At 44.8% G+C, this 19547-nt stretch overlaps 1 protein-coding gene across 13 annotated transcripts in view; it reads right to left on the bottom strand.

Annotated features, from left to right (window-relative positions):
• The window catches only part of itpr1b (inositol 1,4,5-trisphosphate receptor, type 1b), a 52287-nt gene that overhangs the window by 22286 nt on the left and 10454 nt on the right, over positions 1-19547 (bottom strand). For 6 of the 13 annotated variants that reach the window (XM_019879452.1, XM_019879454.1, XM_019879455.1 and 3 more), the window contains 23 exons: positions 18488-18913; positions 18280-18418; positions 17627-17681; positions 17373-17538; positions 17118-17285; positions 16658-16729; positions 16443-16580; positions 16061-16186; positions 15756-15956; positions 15299-15550; positions 14935-15060; positions 14722-14850; positions 13432-13552; positions 13129-13313; positions 11890-12038; positions 11161-11272; positions 10376-10411; positions 7548-7583; positions 6836-6883; positions 6111-6240; positions 5505-5689; positions 703-886; positions 22-284 (listed from right to left, as the gene is read on the bottom strand). In XM_019879452.1, coding sequence (XP_019735011.1) covers positions 22-284; positions 703-886; positions 5505-5689; positions 6111-6240; positions 6836-6883; positions 7548-7583; positions 10376-10411; positions 11161-11272; positions 11890-12038; positions 13129-13313; positions 13432-13552; positions 14722-14850; positions 14935-15060; positions 15299-15550; positions 15756-15956; positions 16061-16186; positions 16443-16580; positions 16658-16729; positions 17118-17285; positions 17373-17538; positions 17627-17681; positions 18280-18418; positions 18488-18913 — 3447 coding nt within the window. The remainder of the gene's footprint in view (positions 1-21; positions 285-702; positions 887-5504; positions 5690-6110; positions 6241-6835; positions 6884-7547; positions 7584-10375; positions 10412-11160; positions 11273-11889; positions 12039-13128; positions 13314-13431; positions 13553-14721; positions 14851-14934; positions 15061-15298; positions 15551-15755; positions 15957-16060; positions 16187-16442; positions 16581-16657; positions 16730-17117; positions 17286-17372; positions 17539-17626; positions 17682-18279; positions 18419-18487; positions 18914-19547) is intronic. The other 7 variants (XM_019879456.1, XM_019879465.1, XM_019879461.1 and 4 more) reach the window with 5 other exon arrangements.

The following is a 19547-nucleotide window of genomic DNA, read 5'->3' as shown; positions in this document are numbered from 1 at the left end:
GCCTCGCGTGTGTTGACAGACCTGCAGATCTCTGTTGTGGTTTTCACACAGCAGTTGCATGAGGCGCAAGATGGGCTGCATGATGGTGATGATGACACTCATCTCTCCATCGTCCTGGCCCTTTTCGGCGGTTGCTGCGGAGGAGACGTCAGCCACCGTCTGGTGCTCTTCGGCTTCGACCTCACGGCGGTATGTTGCGAAGGCCTTCTTGGTGACGGCGGAGGCTTCCGCCAGCTGCTCCTTCACCTCTTCGGTAACCACGGCCACCAGTGGCACATCCTTAACTGACCACAACAATTCAAGTCCGACACTTCAAACGTGAAACCGTTCAATGACTCGCATTCATCCAGTCGATTTTGTCTTTGGCCTACGTGTTTTGCCGGAGTGTTATACGGTACAGAGACAAATGTATCTGGGTTGAGAGCCTCGAGTCAACGGGGCATCGCAATAAAGCCCCGGAATCTGAAATGTCAACGTTTCTTCTCCAAGCCTGACTGTGCCCACGAAACAAGATGCATCGCGGCACGGTTGCACGAGGTTGTTGCGGAAGAACCGACCTCAACCCAATTAAAAACATGCGGGATGGCCTACGACAGAGATGTTCATGCACAACACCGGTCACCTCTGACCAGACAAGTGTTTTCCTTCTTTGAATCCGAGCCAACATTCCCACCTTTATCTTATTATTCACTGAGCGCTGACCTTTGTTGCGTGCCGGCGTGTCTTTGTCCGGAGGTTCTTCATCTTTCTTCTTGCTGCCCAGGTCACTGGTGTTGACAGTCACCGTGGCCTTGATTTCCTGCTGGGCCAGCTTCATGCGCTCATTAAACACCTTGAAGAATTTCTCGGACTTGTTATCGCCCGTCAAACGCTGGTAGAATGAGCGCTGGGGAAAATGGAAAGTCAGATGTTTTGTGAAATATATCGCTCCTGACAGCCTTCAAAAACTGTGAAAAACACCACGAATATAAAGGAAATCCAGACTCTGAGACTAATTTGCAGGGTTTTGTGTCGCCAATATATCACTGTGTAGAAAATACGTCTTAGCTTTTGTCAGTCATGCAAAATTTACGATTTAAAAAAAAAGGCCCCATCAATAGTTGCAGGTAAGCTGCGGGAAGTTTCGGATACGGACAACGATATGTATCGCCAGTCGTCTACAACAACAAGAGTGACTTTCAAAGCACCCTCGACAGGGCTACTCTCACAGTGACAGCAAAACATCCAGGCATTAATATTTGTAGAAAAGTAAGGAAGGAGAGAATGAAAAACAAGGACAGGATTTAGATTGACATGCAGCAAGCTACTCGTGGCTTGGAAATGTTCGGCAAACATGAAACCACGGTTCCCCGCACTGGTGAAGAAATACTCCCACACATGCACATGCTGTACACGAGGCTCACATGCTTGTACACAGCTGGGCAGATGCCGAAATTAACACGGCATTAAAATGTGTGTGTGTGTGTGTGTGTGTGTGTGTGTGTGTGTGTGTGTGTGTGTGCGTGCGTGCGTGATCCCAGACCACAGACTACGTAACAGCGATGCGGATCACAATTATGCAACTTTTCCACCAAGGCCAACATTTGCCAGTTATTGTTAACAGCTTCGTGCTGTAGTCAAATTGAGGTGGGACAGGTTGCGTTGTGCGTTGCGTCGACACAAAAGGACCGCCGTGTTCAATGCCACTGCATGTGTAACCTGTTGGATTTCTGCACCGGGTTCATATGTTCTGTCCTATTTTCTTCTCAACAATCCCTCCTTACATAAGAACAATAATCAGCCGAGTGGTGACAGTAAAGGCTCAGCGCTTAACAGTGTTACATCAGCTCACAGAAGCTGATTAGTGGGGAGAGGGGAAACGACAGGGGGGAGAAGAAACCTGAAGCCAAACCTGCCCGATTTTGTTGTGATGGAATTGAATAAAGTAGTGTTTGATTGTCAGACGGTGCGGGGTGGTGGCATGCTGAGGTCATTGGGTGTTAATTCAGTGCAAGCAAAGCATGATGCAAACAGCAGACACAGGAAAAGAGCTGTTGTCCGCAAATCTATCAAATGCCGCCCAAAACACGACGCCGCAAAGGACGCCAATGTGCTGCAAATTGCAGTTTGATAAGCCATGCGTGGCATCTATTTCTCACCCAATCATCACTGTAAATAATCCTCTACTATGTCATCTCAAATCACACAAACATTCAGAAATGATTAATACTCTCTTTCTCTCTCTCTCATTAACACGCTTCCAGCACAAGTCAGAGACTTGTCATTCTTTATTGAGAATTTGTTAACGTTTTTGATTGCTTGCCATCTTTTCACCAATGGCAGAATTTAGAATATTCTGTGGATTAGAGCTCAGGAATCTGCTGGCCAGTTTCAAAATGATTGTCCGATTACGTTTTTTCTGCGCTCTGGATGCACGATTGCATGGTCGCGATTGTTCTGGATAAGCAATTCCATTCCGCCCAAAGCACGGTGTCTACAATGGGCGGTACCTTTGACTCTTGATTTTTCATCCTCTAATTTTATGATCTATTCATATCAGCATCATATTTAAGGCGTCCGTGACATGAGGAGGCAAAGCTGCCATCATGGGTCCTCCCCCCCATAACCATGCTTCACTGCAGGTAGGTTACAGTAAGGTATTTTATTGATTTATTTTTAATGCTTTCCTGTCTTTGCATGATTCCTTTAATTGCCATAAAGAAACGAGTGATGTGTACTTTGGTTTCATCCATTCAAAGAACAGGTACTCGATGGTAATATACTATAACGTCCATTTTACATGACATGTATTTGCAAAATGTACTCATTTTAGAGTTGTGCAATGATAAAGCAACAAAAGAACCACAGAAAATATTGCGGGAGGGTTCTCAAAATTCAAAAGGACAAGCCAGTTCGAATGAGTAGTGCAGTACAAAAATGATGAAACGCCATCTTTGGACGAAGCATTTGTGTTTTTAACGGAGACGTGCGTGTTTAAATGAGCCATCAGCAGGCGGTGTGTCGCAACAAAGTTGCCCCGTTATCTCCACTGCTCCATCGCAGCCCGGAGCAGCAACACAAACTTGTTATATAAAGCGCCTCATGTCACGAGCTCCTTCCACACCCAACAGCTGATTGACAAAATCATTCAAGCTGATATCGATTTGCTTCCCTGGCGTCCTGAGCCAACAAGTCATTGCAGAGACGGCTTTCTCGATCAACTTGACATGAGTTAAGAATCAGCCAGTGGTCGCGACTGGACCGAGATGCTCTTGTTTGACTCAAATACTTCACCAGACACGACTGAAACAACTTAATGCTGCGACATTTCAACTGTGTTCTCAAAGGTGACTCCCTCGGCTACGGTGCAGTGGACTGCCGATAGCTTCATAACACTCAGGACAAGAATTGCTTTTTGCCGAGGCTTTTTAAAGCTTCCCACGAGGTTCCTGTAAATTGAACTCCGTGGCGGGTGGTAGAACATAGCGGGTGGTAAATCATACTAAGAAGCCCGAGGGGAGCCACAAAAAGCCGACTGAGTCAGAGGGTGGCACCTGTTTTGTCGTGTGACAGGATCTGAGGTCATAAAGACAGCGTTGTGAAGATGGCGCAGCACGGCATCTACATTTCGCTGCTTACATAACACTCACCACCGCACACCCTCCCCTTCTTTTGATCCCGCAAGCCTCCGAGTACATCCGCGAGGCTGTGAGACCCACGTGCGGGTGTTGGTGGGGTGTGCGGATGAGTGGAAAAGTTATTTGTTGAGGGGTTTCATGGCACATTGCATGTGAAGCGTGTCGATCAATGTTGCACCTCTAGTTTCACTGGACTGCATTACAACCCGAGGATGGCACAGTTACTTTCATATTAACACCCGTGTAGAATACTCCTCTCAGATTTTGGGAACATCAAAAAAAACGAAAAGTATACCATACACTTGATTTTATGGTCATTTATTTTTCTACTTTTTAATGCGCTTCTATGCCGCTTAATCAAATCTGGCAAACAGATTCCTGCACCATGTGACTAGAGCGGCTCTAGGTCATCATCATCTCCGTTCTTTTCCCGCACATTTGCTGTCTCGGCTGAACCCAAAAGCAAATAAAAGGCCTCTTAGGCACACTCTGCGGGTAAGCTTTGGACAACAAGAATCCCTCTGTCCCAAAAAGGGGTGAGGCAACCCGTCGTTATGTAAGAAATGGAAATGTGATTTATCTGCTGATGTTGTAAAGTCACCCCACACCAGACGTGATCGCTCAACGTCCACTTGTATCAGCACTGTCCCAAATGGGGACTATAACACCTGCAGCAACAGACACCCACGTTTGTTTGAGGAAATAAACACATTCACAACTTCACCTAAACATTGAGATTGTTTTCTAAAAGCTAACAGGAAGGCAAAGTAAAACAAAACCACGCGATTTTCCATGAAAGCCTAAAACGAATCATGCAAAGCATTAAATAAGAGCATGTTAAAATGTGAACCTTGACCATCGTCCTTAGATTGCAAACAACGGGTAGACCTCGACGACAAAATGCCTGCCACAGGCAACTTTAGAAGGCTGCGAGCCCCTTTGTGAACACTCAACAAGAGTCAAGAGTTCATCTCCTGAACTCTGCTGGCTTTCTCCTGAGGCCTCAGACAGGCTGGGATTTTTGATTGCCCTCTTTTCACTGGCAAAGCATGACCCACTTAAGAGTCCAGTTGAAGTGTTAGGAGGCCGCAGCTACCGGCGTCATCCCTCAGGGCAGGCAGCAGCTTATGTAACGCCCAGTCATGTGAGTGCCTTTGTGTACTCTGAGTAGTCGGGCCTTGTCAGGTAATGCTATTATGCAACGCAAAAGAGCACAATTACGCACAACGCGCAAGGCGCACATTCCGTGCAACCAACAAACAGCTGTATTTAATATTTGGTCTTTTTTGGAGGGGGGGGGGGGAAGCAGGACATTTATGGCCAGTTGCTGTGGGAATCTCTGGTGTTTGGTACGCACTCTGGCCACAACTGGCCACTCTGACATACGCAAACATTTTCATGTTTATGTATTTATTTGACAACAAGTGAAAACCCCTTCAATCTGCGTCAGAGTGTGAACACTATATGGGAGGTCCTCACTTGATGACGCACCTGACAAGAAGTTCTTTTCATACTAAGATTGACTTTAATTCTTACTTGACTAGGACGACTGTGTGAACAAAGCATTCAGTGACTACGGTGCTGAGAAATTTGGGTTAGTTTGCCACCGTCGGAATGGAACGCCAGCATCAATAGAGGACAAAACCCCTCTGTGGTAGACGGTTTAACTTGAACTAACTTTCCAGTGTCTTGTTTTAGGACATATGCCATTCATTTTTTTTTTTCATTTTGGAGGACTCCAATTCTTAACATCTACAGTCAAAATATGCAGATTTTGTTTGTTTCTTGGGAAAATGTACTTTCAAGCTTCAAGAAATTTTGCACTTTACCAACACTTGCCCACCCTCCATCCTGCACCCTCTTTCAAACCCAGTCAACCCTGCTCACCTGGATGACTGTGTTTCCACCTTCCAGTAGGGCAATGGCGAGCAGGATGCTTTCTTGGAAGATGCGATCGCTGGTGGCATTCATGATGAGGTCAATAACCAGGTCAGACGCGCCCTCCTTATCCAGGTGGCACTGGACCTCTGCTAAACTCAGTTCACCACGCCCTCCGACCCCAGGGCTGACAACTATAGACACACACACAAAAAAACTCAGATAATCATCATTTCTTGGATATTTGTTGCAAAATACACACTAAAACAATGTGAAAATCATCCGTCCATCCATCAGCCCAGTGTCACGGGCGTGCTGGAGCCAATCTTTAGATCAGGGCCTCAGTCCTCGAGGGCCCCCTTTCCAGCATGCTTTGATTTGAGTCATTACATCCAAAAACTGAATCTGAATTGGACCGTGTGCCATCTGCATTAACTCTGTCACAGGTGCCAAACCCAAGGCCCGGGGGCCAGATGCGGCCCAGCACATCATTTTATGTGGCCCGCCCGCTGAAGCAAATTACTGCTGGATTTGGTCGATCGGCTCTTGCGGGTATGATTTTCCTTTTTCGAAGCCCTTCACTTTCACCAGTGCACATTGTATCACATCAGCCACCTGTCAGAGCTTTCCCCTGTGATCCAGCAGAAAGTGGCCCAGTGCTGAAGGGCGTGTGACTATCTCTCCTCTGTCCAGACTTGACATTTCCATAGTATCGGTTGACCAAGATCTGCCGCAAAGCTTCTCCCTATCAAGACAAGATACACTCCATGTTATGCATCTATTTATACGTTCCTTTTTTTCAATTATTATCACAATTGATCGGCCCGGTAAATCACATGTTATAGTAGCATCTGAAAAGACGCCAATAAGAGAAGGGAAAAATAATTGGCATGATCATTAGCTGTCCACTTTTAAGATATCATTGTCATGTTTTCTTTTTTAAGTCCCTCAAAAACAAGAATCCCAAGAGCCAACTACCCCAATTGGACAAAAGCAGATTCTTATTCACTTATGCCTTCTGACCTCCGTCAGAGATTGTGATCAAAGGTTGCCCCACTAATGTATTTGGGAAGGACTAGGAACGTTGCCTTGGTGAAAATCAGAGCCACATCTAATCTACTGTACAAAGTCCTTCTGAGAGGAGATGCAAATGCAAGAGGTACTTATCCATTACACAGTCAGCCATTGCATATCATTACATAATTGCCAAACATGTGAAGGAGAAAGGTGAGCGGGTGCCATGCTGTGGAGGTTGTGTGACTGCGGGGGGGGGGGGTTACAAAGTTAGTCAATTGTCAGCAGAAGATGGAGCCCCGAAGCAGACCAAACTAAGTACCTACCCTCCTCTGATCCTCCAGTTGTTTCTGAGGCTGGTTGGGGTCAAGCTCCTTTTAAGGGTGAGTTGAGTTAGCAGAAAGCAGTCCAAAAAAGTGAAAGGGTAGGAATTTGTTAATAGTGCACATTCGATTACATGCGTGCAGTGCATTAAGTGCAAATGACATCAAGCAGGGGTAAGTCGCTCTCATGCAGGCTTGGCTCATCTCCCGTGTGCACCAATTCATTTCCAACTCAAACAAGACAACGACACTCAGTTTTACATTACGAAAAGCCTATTTTAAAACAAAACAAAAAAACCCAAAACTGCCATTGTCAGGAACGGTCTGGCACGTTGTGACTCCTCCACGGCTGAAATTATTTATAAGTATAAGTTTGCCAGTATGCCATTGAGGGAGAGACAAACCACCACAATGAGAGGGACACAACTTGTGACACATATGGTGAAAAAAAAAAAAGAAAAAAAAACCCAACAACAACGACATCTAACTTATTTATGCCTTCACACATATGGCTCACACTAAATCTGGATTTAAAGAGATACAGGACGAAATGAAAATGTATAGGGAATTTCACAGGACATCTGATTGATAAGCGGCATGATCAAGATTTTTCACAACAGGAGCCATATTAATCGAGATCAACGGTTGGCAAGGGGATTGAATTAAAACTATGACAGATCAACACCAGGCCAGTAGCGATGGATCTGAAACACACCTCAGAAGACTCTTCGGGTTCAGGTGGAGGTGCCAGCTGATCGGGAATAAAAGCATGATGTTAGTCAAGTTGTTAGAAGCTGTTCAGTTAGTGATGGTGCTACAAGGCAAGTCGTCACTGACATCCCTTGAGGCAACAATTAAACACTGCAGCAAAACTTTGCTCTCTTCAGTAAGCTCCAAGCATTCGCACGATACATTATGCATGCACATGACAGAAATACGCAGGAACAATAATATTTGGGCATGGGACTGCAATGGGGACCGTATTGAATGACAAAGTATGTTTCATCTAGGGCAGGGGTTCCCAACCATGGGCTGCGGACTGCTGTCGGGCTTCAGGCCATTTAGTACTGGGCCAGACACAGACGGGTGTGTGCTGACTGCCATTTAACATGAGTTTCAATGCGATTGGTTAATTGTGAACGCAGTCAAATCCCCAGTCGTAACAAGGTGTGCACACATGTGCAAAGTGTTTGTTTTTACTTCCCCTGTCAAAACACTTCCTTTTTGTCCCATTGATTTGCCACTATTGTAGGTCACACTAAGTGTGTAAAAAGTGTTTAAATTATTTATGCTGGTCTTTTTTTTTTTTTTTAAATACAAGAAGCGGTCACTTGAACAAGGGTGTGTGGACTTTTTATATCCCCTCTATATGCATCCTAAAAGAGACATATCCCTGTGCAGGTTGCTAGACTTGATGCGTTTGCTTGTAAACATTGTCAACTGCCACATCGCTGAAGAGTTTATATTCCAGGAAAGAGGAAGAAAAAAAAAAAGAGTGGGGGTGTTGGCTCTTATGCAACAGCTTCCTGAAGCTGGCTTGAGCCCAAGAATCGTGCAGTCTGAACTTGGGGAAACTGGGACAGTGCTGAAGAATCTGCACCCCCGCCCCCTACTGAGTGTGGAAAATAAATAAATAAAAAAAACAGCCTCCTGACTTCACCCGCTCTGGCAGTCGGGCAGGATAAATGAGGACAAGCCGAGTCTGTCTGAGGTTGTTTGGCAGGAAAAAAAAAAAAAAAAACCTGACGGAAGCGAGCGGTAAGTACAAGCAGACAGAGAGAAAATTGACAGTGCATTTGCGTTGCACAAAAAGCTAGAATGTGGACGGGGTCATATTTTTTCCAGCTCGAGAATCAAAACAGTTCTTTGTATTACCTGCAACCCGTGCTGTGGAGAGGATGTCATCGCACGTGAGGGAAGCATGAGCACATGGAGTCAATGATATACGTAACGGGGCTTGATTACCAGAGAACCAGCATGTTCACGTGCTGTTTTCCCTTCTAAATATAAGAAATATATGGGTCATTTTCAATTAATCTGATCAATAATGGTGAAGACTTTGCGACAACATCACCATGCTCTCCACAGTGGTATTAACGGTCAACCCCCCTGCCTATTTTAGACATCAGCTTGAATTGAACCAGGAGATTTATTGGCTGATTCAGGGATCAAACGCCTGTTGTGAATTTTGCCGTTGAGCTCCTCGTTAGAGAACAGCAACTTGTACAAAAAGTACTGAAACATTGAACAGTTGGACATGTGAATTCAAAAGAGTAGAGGAGGTCACATCAAGTTCCCCTGTAAAAGGTTGGAATTCATCTTTGGCTCGTCGTGAAATTTCACCTGAAAGCCAAATGCTGCACAGTGAGCCACCGCACTGTTGGATGGTGGCCCAATCTACTTTCAGTTAAAATGGAGTTGTTTCACGTGTCACACTGATTCCACAACAGACAACGGGAAAACACCATGAAGCCCTGCACACAAACTCCACATGGAGCCTCGTGTAGGCTTGGTCCCATTTTGACATGAGTCAGTTATGACAAATGAGGCAAGGGTGAAGTCACACCCAGCGTCCCTGTGACACCTCCTCAGAACAACAAGCAAAAAGGGGAACCTGATTTTGTTCTCCTCCTGGTGCACATTGCTCATGATCACACATCATTCCGCAACGCACCCACATGTATGACATGCCCGCCATCCCACGCTGTCTGGACCCGCTGAGAATCCCCTGCTCAAGTCACGATAATCTCAAGTCACGAAAGCATAACAAAGTTAAGATTGGGTATTACTTGTACATCCCCCCCAAACATGCTGATTGATTTTTGGACTCATGGCTCATTCGTGCATGTAGAAATACTTTACAGCATAATTAAGGGATCACAAATGGACAACAGGAGATTGAAAACCGTATTTTATAAGGCGAGTAATTATTGTTCTGATCAAGAAGAACACTACCTCCACTGTGCTGCACTCTTTGCTCAAAACGCTGGAAAAGCACAAATGCAAACGGACCTAACCATATGGGGGAACGCCAGACTCCAGCACAATGCACATCACAAGCTATGCAAACTCGCAGGATATGCTGGACTTTCAAATGACAATTGAAAAGGAACTAGGACTGACCAAATACACCGGGCACTTACAACGCGTGTGGGCACATCACAGAGAGTCACAATTCATTCTCTTGATGCTTTAAATGTACCGCGGGTTGAAATAAACCTGTGTGGCTGATCACGTTGGTGATGCTCGTGCACACGCAATAAAGACCAAAATCGGTATCATTCGTGAAAAACTGACTTAACTCAGGTATCGGAACATAGACAAGGCCAGAATTTGTCATTATGCTTTGAACACACCGATGATCATGAATAGATCACCTTGACATTAATTATACACCGTGTAGATGCCCGGAGTATTTGGAATGGTTCAGCCGGGATGGGATGGACTAAGCTGCTGACAAAGCTCACAAATAAGACACGAGTAAGCATGTTTAAACTATTAGTGGGCGTGATATGCGCAGTAGTTAAAATGAATATAATCAACCTCAGCCACATCCATTTCATCATCAAAGGCAATCAGCTGGAAGAAAAAAAAAGTATAAGGGCAGAATTAGTACAGCTCAGTTAGTGTATTAAGCTTTGTCACACGCACAACATGCAATGTTAGTCGATGCTGTTAAGACACCATAGGCCAAACTCAAAGTCTGAGTGTGCAAAACGGGCACACACTCAATTGCTCATTCAAATAAACGTGCAAGCCGATCTTCGAACCGGCAGTAGCCAGGATTGTATCTGGTTAAATGCCGTGAGAGGCAAAGAGATGAATCAAGCACACGTGATGTGATTTCTCAAACCTGAGACAAATTGACAAAGAAGTGCCAACATAGAGCAGGCAGAAGCGAGATGCCGAAGATAAAACTTTCCACTCATGTAAATGGTTTAGAAATGCCATAACTGAGGGAAAAACCCACAAAACAATACCTCAACATATTGTCAACAGACCAATACAATTGGGGAGCTTTGAAATGACTGGGCTGACTTGGAGCCAGTCACAAGAAGGAGTCATGCTAAATCACCTATGCCAAAATTCCTTTCAGTTCTGCATTTCCCCGTTTCTAGAGCATTTCAGTGCACTCTATTAGTGCACTGTGTGTGTGTGTGTGTGTGTGTGTGTGTGTGTGTGTGTGTGTGTGTGTGTGTGTGTGTGTGTGTGTGTGTGTGTGATCTACTTTGAAGGCGATTGGCCGAGAACATTTTTCACGGGGAAGTCGTGCACAGCAGGGAAGGGTGAAGGTTTCCTGGAGTTTGGGGAAAATTTGTGGCCGGTACCTTCTCTCCGTAGCCACGCTCCTTCGTCATCATCTCCCTGAGAGTCTGCAGTACTTTGATGCACAGACGCTCCTCATTCTCCTCCAGCAACTGCTTGGTGTGTTTAATTAGTCTGGTCGGCAGCGTATGGAGGGAAAAACACTCGTTACAATGAAATTTACAAGATGTTTGTCTTCAATGACTCAAGTGAACACAAAGATAGTTGATTGATTTTATGACAACAGATTTGGTAGCCGCAAGTCAAAGAGCTGGCAATTTATTATATCAACTTGGAAATATGTGGAAAAAAAGTTCGGGTGAAAAAATTGCATCAGGCATCGTCAGTCGTACGGCAAGAAACGATTTTCGTTTTTGTGTAAAATCCACACCGAAATACAGCTTCCTCTGCCGAAATCATCACAGGGCATATGAGGTCCGGATTTACCGGCTGTGGTGAGAGTTGACATGTTAAGGATCTCTAACAAAGCCAAGAGTTTGGATAATCCCAGAAGCAGCATGGGCCCCATGTGCCCTGCCAGTTTGTCTATAATCCAGTCTGAGCTCGTATCAGGCAGAACGCCGCAGCCAAGTGTGCGTGTCATGTGAGAACTGGTTCATGGGTTCACTTTAAACACAGTCAGGGCTTTTAATGCCAGGATTCCTGACAACCTTTCACCAAACGAGTTGCCCTTTTTCAAAGAGAAGCATCTTCTCCAACGTAAATACACAACATCGCGTGTGGTTGCATACTTGGATATGAATCCTCCACTTTCGCATTTCTTGCGAGCTTCTGTGTTCTCGGGGAAGAGCAATTCAGGACGATGGAGGACATCCACAAGCACCGAGAGCTCAGCTTGGACCAGCGGCCGTAGACGGTCCTCCAGAGCTGACACGATGTCCTGCGGATCGACATCGTCAGAGCCAGGCTTGAAATACAACGCCTCGCCAATCAATTCCCTTCGGTTGGAGTTCACGACACGAACAAATACCTTGGCAGTCAGTTGTGTGTCAAATGGGCTTGTTGGATTGTCGCAAGTGCAACGCACCAAGATCAAAACCAGAACACTGTTCCGCTATCACTTTTGTTCTGAAATGATTCCATTACGAGAGTCAAGACAAAATGCGCTCATTTGTGATGCTGGAAAACCTCTCTCTGTCATGTAAGCTTTGCTTGCTCCGGTTATTGAACACAAACCACTAGTTTTAGTAAATCGATCAATATCTTGATGAAATACTAAAGAATAGGCTTAGTTTTCCTACTTGGCCAGTCAAGAATCCAAATTAACCCCTGATAAATTCGAGTCAAGATATTTGGAATAAACCTTTCCGTTTTTCTTCTTTTTCCAAAAGTTAGTTCAGGGTGGGCTATTCAAACAAAATTGAGCTTTTTATCAGTATCGCCGATAAAAGAGACTTTTCTGGCTCAACCGTTGCAGGCATCGTTTTGTTTCTTGCACGTCAAAGCACATAAGTGGTCAAGTGAGGTGAACTTAAAGCGTGTGAGCGCGTGAATGCGCGGTCTCTCGAGCGCGAGCCACGTGACTACCTGTGACAGGAAACAGAGACGAACTCGCTTAGACCACGGGACGTCCATTTCAATGTGCGCATTATCAGCAAGGTTGAGAAATCGCCAAGTCTGGAAACCGCACGCTTTGGCCAAACGACTTGAGATGACTTTTAGGAGGGACATCCGAGCCTTCCAGTGAACACACAGTCATGTGTTGCAAGAATTTGACACGCAACAGCTCGGGTCATTAAATTGGTTTCCTAGAAATGTGATTGTGAAGATGTCGGCATTATTTGGTTCTTTGCACTCGTGTGCCCTTTCTTTTCTCTTACATACATTTCGTGTAGCGAGCGAGGAGGCAAATGACAGAAGCAGCTCAAGCTACTTTTTCACAAAGTGAGGGCTGTAATCCATTTGAATACAAATGGACAAATTCAGAGGAAGGCGACGGGATGACCGCTGGAAATGTTTCCTCTGCCCACCTGAAGCCTTTCAATGATGTTTCTGTAGTCTTTGGAGGTCGGAATTGCGGAATCTCGTCTGGAAGTGGTCTTCGCTGACAGTTTCCAGTTGAGGAGGCTCTTCTGGACGACATTATTGGACTTGACGAATAGGTTGTTCACCTGACTGTCCAGATCCACCGGGATGGCGATGGCTCTGCTCTTAGCTGGGTTGGAAAATAATGCAAACTTGTCAAGGTTTGATAAATGGGTGCGTGACACTTTTGATGATATCGAAACACCAATCTGCTTCTGGGGCGGTGCTCCTTCGGTGTAATGTCATACCGACGTCTGAGAGGACTTTGATGCAAGCTTCCACAGAAGCTTTCTGGACTGGGTTAAGCCAGTTACAGTGGTATACTCGGAAAACCCCCTGCAGCAGCTGGACAAACACGGGCTGTCGAGTCTGCAAACAAACACAAAATAAAACAGATACAGCATAAAAATGCTGCGTTTTGTAAAAGAACCTTAGTGGCGAACAACATGACTGTGACCGTCGATTCCCTGACTACAGTGCAAGGCTGGACAGATTTTAGTGAGCCAGCTGTTTGGAGTCATCTGCACATCACACCAGTGGTTAACAGCTGCTTGCTACTTGGTGAAAGAGAAATCTATTGGCTGGTCTCAGCCCTAGAGGACAATAAATACCTCAGTTATCTTTCCCAGAACGGCAGCCTGCAAAAGAGGGTAGTGATGTCATCGATAAATAATAAATAATAATCATGATCATAATAATAATAATGATAGCAAAACATTTTCTGCTGGAAGTGATGGGGACATTTCACTGGGAGACGGAAAGTGACAACAAAGCGCAACACGACAAACTATTTGGCCTGTCAAGCACTTTGACTTCGGCCTTAGACACGGAGTGACCATTTCAAGCGATTGCATCATCCACACCCAGTTCCAGCAAAACCTTGTGCAACACACCCACAGATTTGGGAACAACAAAGTCCGTGTGTGCTGACTAAGCCACGAGAAGGCCACAGAGTGCAGATCGAGAGCTACTTCCACCACAATCTCTGGAATCGCAGACACAAGAAGGTGGTGTACCACTTGGGAAAGGTTGGAAAACTATTTACGGGAAAAGTCACTGTTACTTACATACACATTGCGAGCCATCTATGCAGAGAGAGGAATTGGGGGGATTTAATCGTTTCTGTAGCGTTGAAATCAACATCAATAATTCAAATCAATGGGTCACAACATGAGCTTCGGCAAGTGAGGTCCGAGACAACATTAAAACTAATAATCCCATCCTGATTGCTTGCATGCTGAGCTGCTTCTATTTTTTTCAATCCCTCGCAATAAATATGTTACTGCGCGAATACACCATGGACAAAACTAAACATTATCATCAGTGTACTGCAGAATTGCTTGCATCTTTTGGATTTCATGGAGATCCATGAAGATGGTTCTGCTTTCAAGCCAGTTTAAAAACTTTCAAAACCGCCTAGTCAAAAATACAAACACTGACATCGAGATTGCAAAGTATATTCGACCAGGCTGCGAAAATGAATGCACAACTGCTTGCCCTACAGTATGAAAACTGCGGCAGCAAAGCCGTTCGATTACCTGCAAGCTTGTGCTCTGATCAGAAAAAGGAGAGCTGAAGAAACACGTGACGATGCTCATGACTGTCTCCGTTACATAACACTCCAGCATGGTATCTGCGTGCTTCCTGTCACTGGTGTTGTTGCACACCTGGACATAAATAAACACATGCAATGACATGTATCATACTTCACCTCCATGAGGGACACCCGTGTTTTGTTTTGTTTTGCTAACCCGACAAATGTCCACCAGGAAGTTTTCAAACAGCTTCCACATGTGGTTCGATGTATAAATCTCCTTCATTTCCACTTCTGTGTCGACATAGCAGTGGTTCAGGAAGTTGATATAGGCGATCTTTACCTACAAAATGTGAAATAAAACCTTGTATTATTTGGGAAGCTGAGCGGGCGGGTCCATCTTGTTACCCCGACGATCTTCGCAGTTCTATTCGAGGAAGAATATGGAGCAAAATCAGAAAGCATTTCAAACATACATACGGGATTGCTCATAAGATAGCTTGCGCGTTTCATTGTATACCTGATCAATGTGCGACCCAAAATCTAGTACACAAGCGAGACAAACAAAGAAACTTTCCCACCTCAGGTACACAGTCTTCATGGGTGACGACGCGCACGATGTCATCCAGGGGCAACAGGGAATTGCACTTGATCTCAGTGTAGACGTTTTTGCCCTCGGTGCAGACAGCTAACAGTTCCACCAGGTGGATGTGGTACATTAACTGGCTGTTCTCATCCATCCGGTCCCGCTCTGAGCGCATCATTTGAATTAATGCTTGGAAGGACGCACGATCGTTATAGAAGACCAGCACATCCTCTCCGGAGTTCACAAGCTGTGAAGGGGTCAAAGTCACAGCAGACAGTTGACGGTTGACACGGGAGGCTCGCAAAAAAACAAACAAAAAATTAAAAAAATAACTTGAATTCTCAAAAACGACTACTGCATCATTTAAAGATGACAACCTAAGAAATATGTGAGCAAAGCTTCTGTTGGGTGCAACACTTGTTGGTCCAAAAAGAAAAAAAAAACCCTCAAACCTCAGCCATGACAATGTCTTGACACTTTTTGATGAACTTATTCTCAGCCTTCACAATGGTTTGAAGAAACTTGAGGTACTGGACATGTCGACCGTGTGTCTCAGCGCAGTGGACAAAGTGTTGAACCACCCGCTCGTTGATCTCACTGCAGAGTTGGAAGTTATTCATGAAAATGTGCTGCATGGTAATGGCCTCTAGAATCTGAAAGAGCAGAAAATGGGTTCAGGGAAAAGCGCTAGCACATGATAAACACAACAAAAAGCAACATTCGAGGAAACAAGAAACGCAGCCAATTCAAAGCTCACCCCTGTGTTAAGAAAGAGGTTGAGATGCTTGTGAAGAAGGGTTTGGTTTTGCTGGTTGCCCGCACAGAAATTCTGCAGAAACTCGTGAGCCAGTTTCATAATTTCCTGCATGCGAACATCCTCACCCTGTCGTAGAAAACATAGAATCTCCTTTTTGCTTCTATAAATATTCAAATGTACAGCATGTGTTCAACCTCAGAACCACAATTCGCTGAAAAAGATCGTGTGTTGAATTTACTCCATTTTATTTCCTCAATTAGTCTCACAAGATAAAATCATCCAGAGCTAGATACTTTTTTAAAAAGAATATTGTCCGGATCCAGATGGTCCTATTTCATGCACCCATCTGACAAAACAAAATAGTGTAAATTCACCCAGACACCTTTTCATAGGGGATCTGTAGAAGCTCCAGCACCACGCAGTGTGCTCCCATGTTTCTCAACAGTCTCTGCTGCTGTTTCTTATTCTTCTTCCCTGAGCTCCCCTCCTGGACGCAAAGCATACTGAGACGCAGAAGAATCTGGATAAAAATGGGGAAAACAAAGAGTCACTAACAAAGAAGACATTTGCATCAAAGTACGTTACAAATGAGTATACCTCTTTCACAACCCTGTAGTTATAGTTGCTGGTGCTTTCTGTACTGCTCTTGTCAGAACCAAGTGAATCCCCCTGCAAAACAACCAACATGGATGCTTTAACTAACAACTGTACCGAACTGCAACAACTCAATTTCTTGCTTTAAAGCTATGGATACTACACCTGTTCAAACGCTCCGTATAGTTTCTTGAAAGTACAGACACATTAAATAACGGAGATGAAAGACAAGGTGGCTTAGCCTACTTTGTAGCTAGCAATTGAAACTACCTTAGCTTAGCCTAGTTCGTAGCTAACATTTGAAAGAACATTAGTTGAGCCTAGTTTGTAGCTAGCAATTGAAACTACCTTAGCTTAGACTAGTTTGTAGCTAACAATTGAAACTACCTTAGCTTAGCCTAGTTTGTGCCTAGCAAACTCTTGACACTAGTACGTAACCTTCAATTGAAACTACCTTAGTTACCTTCTTTTTGTTATCTGACTCTGAGGATCCCTCTCCATCCATCCCATCTTCTCCTTGTCTTTTGTAAACCCACAGCTCGGATTTCTCCACAATGGATCGCAGTTGGTCAAGGTCTGATTTGATCTGCTTGTAGTTATCGACATCCTGCCTGGTCACAAGGAGCTGGACCTAGAGTAGAGTTTGGATGAAGACCTGCAAGATGTACATTAAAAAAAAACAAAAACAGAAGAAGGAAACAGCAGGGGTAAGCCCTACCTGTTTGAAAGCCATGAGACCTTCCTGCCTCTGGCTGAAGTGTCGGAAGAGCAGGTGAAGTGCGCCGGACACGAGAGGAGGGTAGTCGTGCATGGTAAGGTGCAGAAGCACCCTGAGGAAGGTACGTCCACCGTGGTCGTCCAGGTCAAGTGGAGTGTTCTCTTCACTAAATGGCCAAAGAAAAATAAGTTCATTACCTTAATTGAATCTTGTTCCAAGCTGTTGCTGATATAGCAAGATGATTCCGGAATTACCTTCCTCCAAATATTCCTTCTGCCTGCTCCTCAATATTTTCAAAGTCAAGGTTTCCTAAAGGGTTCAGATTTTTTTTTTAATTATTTTACAATGTTGAAGAAAGCACTCGTACTAGGCCAAATGCACCACAGCTTCACCACAGTCACGCCTCCCTCCCCCCGTCTCACGCTGGGTTGCAGTCGCACGCGTTGCTGCACTCATACATGCCAATCACATTTACAGTAAAAACATCAGAACTTTACAACAGGACCCAGCACCACCTCAACTTCTTTTGACTTTTAGAGTTGTTCTGGTTATGTTGACAAGAAATTAAATAATACTATGACCAAAATATTGCAAAATGGCAAATTTACCCTCATAATTCAATTTTTATTCTTGGAATTGCATGACTTTGCTCTTGGGTTATTTTTTTTCTCTGTGACTGCAAGACGGTGGATGTCATTTACAACTGGCAGGAGAAACTGTCCCGCTGAAGACCATGCCAGTGTGTGCCTACCTTTAGCACCAGGAAAAAGCAAATCCTTCAGGCATCTTTCCCAGGCCCAAGCCCACCTCTATTAATGCCAATGTCTACCACGGTTGAGCATGGCACAGGGCGCTTGCACTCGTCAACCATTTTGAGCGTGCCTAGTATGAGTGTGCCCTGACATACCTGGCATCTGATTGCTGACGTTATTGGTTCCATTCTGGCCGGCAGCATTTTCTGATTGCTGATTGTTTTCATCAAACTCTCGTTTGAAAATACACAGTAGGCAGGAAATCCTGTAGTCCAGCCGCACGTTTAGGATAAACTGAAGCAGGAGAAAGGCCAGAGTAAAAGCACAGCGCGAGTTGCTCGGTCCAACAAGTAGCAATCACACCTGTAGAATTTCGATGACTTTAAGCTTGGTGTCCATGACCATGATGTCTTCTCTCTCCGGTTCTGCTTGGGCTTTAACTACATCGCCCTCTGGCTGATGAGTTGGTGTATTGTGCAGCAGACCACCTCCTCGCAGCACCACCTGGGTCATTAGTTCCCCGACTCCGTGGATGGACTTCATCACATTGCTGCCAGCTACAGAAACACAAGCCTCAATCAAGCATGATGGAAAACATAGCATGAGAGAAGTATCGGGGGCAGGAGGATGCCAACCTTTGTTCTGCTCTTCTTTCTCAATCTTGTTGATGGGGTATACGGTGCTGACATGGACACAGTCTAAAATATTCAGCAGTATCTTTGTCAGCCTTAACAGGTCACTGAAGTTGTAGAAGCCGAAGTATATCAGGTTCCTTGCCAGATTCACTACCTGTGAAAAAATAAATTGACAACCATGTGCATAGGAAAACCGATGACCACAGACTTGACACGAGACACAAGAGTGATTTGGGACAGTGCATGCGCAGTTTTTTTCTTGCCAGTCATGGTGATGTCGCCTCATACGATCGCAATATGTTTCCATATTGGTGAAGCCATAAGCCTACGCATCTCCCCATCATCTACACGCCCAGATCCAACTTTGGTAAGATTAATTTCAACTCCTGACTATCTCAGGTCAACGTGTTCAAGGCTCTAAAGCGTGTGGTCGTGAAAGGTCATGGCAGGCCTTTTGGCGGCGTTCAAAATGTAGCGGACCAGATCATCTTGAAAGAGGGGAAGCGTGCTCTTCTTGGGACCGAAAGCTCCAAACAGCAGAATCGGCTATTTACCGAAGACAGTTCAGATTTGGCACATTTGACATGATCTCATAGTTGTGTTACTCATCTCATAAATGCATGCTCCTTGCAAACAGGGCATGATTTCAAGTTGTGCGGGGGGGAAGGGAATAAAACAGGCTTCCCAGTGGTATCAAATGAATTGGAAAGAAGCAAAGTTACAACAGAGAAGAAAATCTACCAAACACAAATGACCATTTGTTGCTTTATGCTGATAAAAGTAAATCG

The sequence above is a fragment of the Hippocampus comes genome, unplaced genomic scaffold (assembly GCF_001891065.2).
Source record: "Hippocampus comes isolate QL1 unplaced genomic scaffold, H_comes_QL1_v1.1 scaffold44, whole genome shotgun sequence".
Classification (NCBI taxonomy): domain Eukaryota; kingdom Metazoa; phylum Chordata; class Actinopteri; order Syngnathiformes; family Syngnathidae; genus Hippocampus; species Hippocampus comes.
The sequence above is the reverse complement of the archived record's forward strand: the minus strand, read 5'-3'. Positions and strand labels throughout refer to the sequence as shown.